General features: G+C 42.0%; 1 protein-coding gene across 1 annotated transcript in view; it reads right to left on the minus strand.

The window, feature by feature from the left end:
• Positions 1-234: 234 nt before the first annotated feature.
• The window catches only part of pnp5b (purine nucleoside phosphorylase 5b), a 10491-nt gene continuing 5702 nt past the window's right edge, over positions 235-5023 (minus strand). The window contains exons 4-6 of the mRNA XM_014013044.1: positions 4661-4836; positions 4014-4204; positions 235-1091 (exon numbers count right to left, since the gene is read on the minus strand). Of these exons, the coding sequence (XP_013868498.1) occupies positions 871-1091; positions 4014-4204; positions 4661-4836 (588 nt within the window). The 3' untranslated portion in view covers positions 235-870. The remainder of the gene's footprint in view (positions 1092-4013; positions 4205-4660; positions 4837-5023) is intronic.

Below are 5023 nucleotides of genomic sequence, written 5' to 3' on the forward strand. Positions count from 1 at the left end.
TCTCTAAACATTTCTATGTTTTTAGTCATATTCTTATAAAATGATGAGTTTAAAATGTAGGCGAACTAATTAAAAGCATTACTTAAACTTCTCGCTGTGACCAGTTTGACTTAACAGTTCGAAGRAACAAGAAAAGACAAAAATGTCTAAACATAACTTACAGTTTTTCAGTGACAGGGTTTAAGGTGATCAAACATTCAGCCTTTTAGGTTTCAATATAAGACACGAAAACCCTTTGATTCTGTGCAATTTATTAAAAAACTAGATCCCCTTTTGCAGAATTTAGATCAAAGTACCAATAAAAACAACAACCACCAATGATCCCAGTGACGAAACATTTTGAGGACATTTACATTCATTACTAACAATCCTGTGCAGAAGAGCTTTTCTTCCTCTTTTTTTTTCAAACAAAACAACATTTTCAAAAGACCACTTAAATACATTTCATATAAATAATTTAGAATATTTTACACATTTCTACACTTGAGCGCAGTGAGTTGGTCCCCTGCAGAATAAAGTGAAAATCAATTTGTACTTTGAAGGGAATGTGGAATAAATATGTTGAAGTTTAAGTTAAAACATTGCAGAATGATTTTAGTCAGCTGAGTACAGAGCAGGACAGCAGGAATSTGTTAAAAAACTCTTGTTCAAAAAGTTTAAAACATCTGTACAACTCTAAAAAGAGGAGTGTATAAAAGATTGTTTAAAAATGTAGACTAGCTTTAAAGATCGTTAAACTACACTGAAAGTAACCGGCAGTAAAACGGTTGTCTATTTTTTTTCGTACTGACCGTGTTGTTTTTAAACGCCGACACTTTATTTGTGTAAAAAAGCGTTTTGGGAATCCTCGGACCAGGTGCGAGGCGGCGTTCAGAAGGAGTTGTTYTTGTTGTTGTCCAGCCGGTCCAACATGGTGGTCACCAGCTTCTCCATTTGCTTGGACCGCTGCCCGCTGGTCTCCAGGACTTCCTCGTGGTTGGCCCGCTCCTGGCTGTCGTAATCCATCACCGACCGGTTGGTGATCAGAGACATGGCGAAGCAACGCATGCCGGCGTGGCGGGCGACGATCACCTCGTGCACCGTGCTCATCCCTGCACAAAGACACAGATAAAACATCAGCCCTGAGGAGTCCTGAGGAAAACCGTTTGACTTTGATGTTTGTGGGAAAGTTGGTTCTCTTTTAGGTCAAACTTTATGCAATGATCTGCAAATCTCATATTCACAGYGGAACACGTCATTATTTCTGAGATTCTATAATAATTTTAAATTCTCTGCTTGTTAATTCCTGCCTGCCTGTATTTTTCCACTCACCCTTCGCTGTCAGTCACTCCCAGTTCCTCTGCATCGACTCAGAGTTCCCTCCTTTCTTTAACAGCAGCTGAATAAATAAATAAATAGCTTGTCTGGGAAAGTGTCTGACTAAAACGTTGGGTTGTGTTTAAGTGGAATCCAGGAGTAGTAGTTTCTGATTAACTCTCCAGTTCTCCTTTTTTACCTCCTTTAAAAAAAAAAAACACACTAAATCATTCTTATAGAATAATACTTTTCATAAACTTTGCAGCAGCAGCATTTAAAACTGAACAGGTTTGCACACATGAAGAAAAACATCTTATAATTGTGGCCCTAAGGATCTGAAACTCTTCACCATGTAAGGATCAAATCTGTAAAAACTGTTTTTAAAAGACATCAGCGAGCTGAAGCTTGTTAATGAAAACCCAAACTACAGATCCTGTTTTCTGCTTTGCCTCTCTGGAACATGCATGCTTAAACTAATTGCCTGCTTTGGTGTTTCTGACTCTTATTCTTTGTAACATGAGCTGGTTAAGTTTGACAACATTTTGTTGACTAATTGCCTCAATCCTGCAGAAAACAATATTATTTAGTTTAAAGTTAGACAGTAAGTACGATTTAAATGACTCCGTTATTTAGAAGGATGAGTCATGTTTAGTGCAATGCTTTCCCCAAACTAGCGTGTCATAACATGTCATCTGTTTCAGCTCATTTTTGCTCTGAATGAAAAAAATACCAGAGTTTGTGATTCAAACGTTTTTTGTTCCTCATGTCTGTCTGTAAATTCAATTACAACACAACACTAAAGAGGGTTTTTTCGAAGTCCTGTGACTCATTTCCTGTTAGGCGTTAGCTTGATTGTTCTGGAGACTGCATACGTGTTTGGGTTTAATGTTGGTAATTTGGTTCATGTCACAACCTGGAGGAGGACATGTTGGGACATTTTTTTGAAATCTGTTACTCAGGCAGGTATGACGGCAAATCCATTATTATGTATCAACCCTACTGCTGAGAACGTGTTTGTTAAACTTTACACCAGTGTTGTAGTCCAGACCAGGACCAGAGTCTATCAGAACCTAGACAAGACCAAGACTTTTAGGAGCTGGACCAAGTAGAGACCAAGACCAGAGTGCATCGAAACTGAGACAAGACCAAGACTATTGGGGGCTGGACCAAGTCAAGACCAAGAATGAGTCGAGACCAAGACCAGAGTGTATCAGAACTTAGACAAGACCAAGACTTTAGGAGCTGGACCAAGTAGAGACCAAGACCAGAGTGTATCAGAACCTAGACAAGACCAAGACTTTTAGGAGCTGGACCAAGTAAAGACCAAGACCAGAGTGTATCAGAACCTAGACAAGACCAAGACTTTTAGGAGCTGGACCAAGTAGAGACCAAGACCAGAGTGTATCAGAACCTAGACAAGATCAAGACTTCTAGGAGCTGGACCAAGTAGAGACCAAGACCAGAGTGTATCAGAACCTAGACAAGATCGAGACTTCTAGGAGCTGGACCAAGTAGAGACGAAGACCAAGACCAGAGTGTATCAGAACCTAGACAAGACCAAGACTTTTAGGAGCTGGACCAAGTAGAGACCAAGACCAAGACCAGAGTGTATCAGAACCTAGACAAGATCAAGACTTCTAGGAGCTGGACCAAGTAGAGACCAAGACCAAGACCAGAGTGTATCAGAACCTAGACAAGATCGAGACTTCTAGGAGCTGGACCAAGTAGAGACGAAGACCAAGACCAGAGTGCATCAGAACCTAGACAAGACCAAGACTTTTAGGAGCTGGACCAAGTAGAGACCAAGACCAAGACCAGAGTGTATCAGAACCTAGACAAGACCAAGACTTTTAGGAGCTGGACCAAGTAGAGACCAAGACCAGAGTGTATCGAAACTGAGACAAGACCAAGCCCATTGGGGGCTGAGACCAAGTGGAGACCAAGAATGAGTCAAGACCAAGACCAGAGTGTATCAGAACCTAGACAAGACCAAGACTTTTATGGGCTGAGACCAAGTCAAGACCAAGAATGAGTAAAGACCAAGACCAGAGTGTATCAGAACCTAGATAAGATCAAGACTTTTAGGGGCTGGACCAAGTCAAGACCAAGAATGAGTCAAGATCAAGACCAGAGTGTGTCAGAACATCAAGACCAGAGTGTATCAGAACCTAGACAAGACCAAGACTTTTAGGGGCTGAGACCAAGTAGAAACCAGGAATGAGTCAAGATCAAGACCAGAGTGTATCAGAAGACCAAGAATTTTAGGGGCTGAGACCAAGTAGGAACCAAGACCAAGACCGTTCCCAGACAACCACTATTCATTTTCCTGGGCGTGCCACATGTGAGTGAAAGGGGATGTGAAACAGCGGCAACAAAAATCCATAATTAGCTATGAGACATGTTTTGATTTGAATCTGAACATCCAATGAAAGCAAAGATGTTAACAAATAAATGGGACAATATTTTGGCAGTTTAGTGATATTTTCACAGTTGTGGTCTTTAAACAAAATCCTGAGTTCTCAACATCTGAGGCTGAGAACAAATTCTGTCAAATCAGAAAGCCAAAAAGTGGTCTTGAGTACTACAACACTACTTTACACGTGTACTATTTACAGAAAATATTAAATCTGGAGTCTCCATTAGTAAAAGATAAAAATAAATAATGTGCAGGTGTTATTCTAGTTTTGGATCCCTGCATGTGTGTGTTAGTCCTTTACCAACAGCGTCGCCCCCTAAGCGGTGCAGCATGCGACACTCAGCGATGGTTTCAAAGGAGGGACCCCCGAGGACGCAGTACACCCCCTCACGCAGGAAGTCGCTGTAGCCCAGCTCTGTCGCCACTTCGTGCGCCAGCTGCTGCAACTCGCGGTCGTAGGCGTCGGACATGCAGGGAAAACGGACGCCGAACCTGAAGGCGAGAGGAAACGTTGCAGTCACTCAGGGGAATCCATGTACACAACTGTGACTCAAATACAGAAACTCCCCAGTTGGCTCAGGTTGTGGTACGATTAGCAAAGACTCTGGATACTCTGCTTGTAGAGAAATCAAAAGCTTTTTTTTTTCAGTTAAACCTTGATATTATGCTCTGCTCTAAGCTAAGAGTGGCAGTGTTGTGTACAGTCTGCAGCTTGCTGCATCTGGAAATAAAGCGTCTTTGTTAGCGAGGCCATCAGATGGTTATTGTTTCTCTGCAGAGCCGAGGAATGGCAGCTATGTGTAGAAAAAGCTGCAATGTGTGCATGTAAACAAGATCAAATCTGTTGGAGGAGGAAAGAATTGAAAGAGCTGAACTCATCACATACTGGAAATTCAAACCACCCCCCAAAAAACATCTGCTCCTGACCCGCCCCTCACCTCCACCTACCTGTCGTCGTTGGGTCCAGCCAGCGGGTTGTTTCCAGCAAACCCGGGCATGTTGACGTGGTCCTTGATGATCATGATGTCGCCCACTTTGAAGTCCTGGTTCAGGCCTCCAGCTGCGTTCGTCAGGATCACAGTTTCGACGCCCATCAGCTTGAAGACGCGCATAGGCAACGTAATCTGGAAAAATCACAGTGACACTCTCACACAGCAGTATTTGTTGTAATGCTCTGGAAAATACAAAACCACACTGCAAAAAATGTAATCTTACCAAGTTTTAAAACCTTATATCAGCCAAAAACTGTAAAAACTGTCCATCTAACCACTTATATCCGGCCAAAAAGTCTTTTTGATCTTGTTTTGAGAC

Source organism: Austrofundulus limnaeus, unplaced genomic scaffold (assembly GCF_001266775.1).
Source record: "Austrofundulus limnaeus strain Quisiro unplaced genomic scaffold, Austrofundulus_limnaeus-1.0 Scaffold97, whole genome shotgun sequence".
In the NCBI taxonomy this organism is placed as follows: Eukaryota; Metazoa; Chordata; class Actinopteri; order Cyprinodontiformes; family Rivulidae; genus Austrofundulus; species Austrofundulus limnaeus.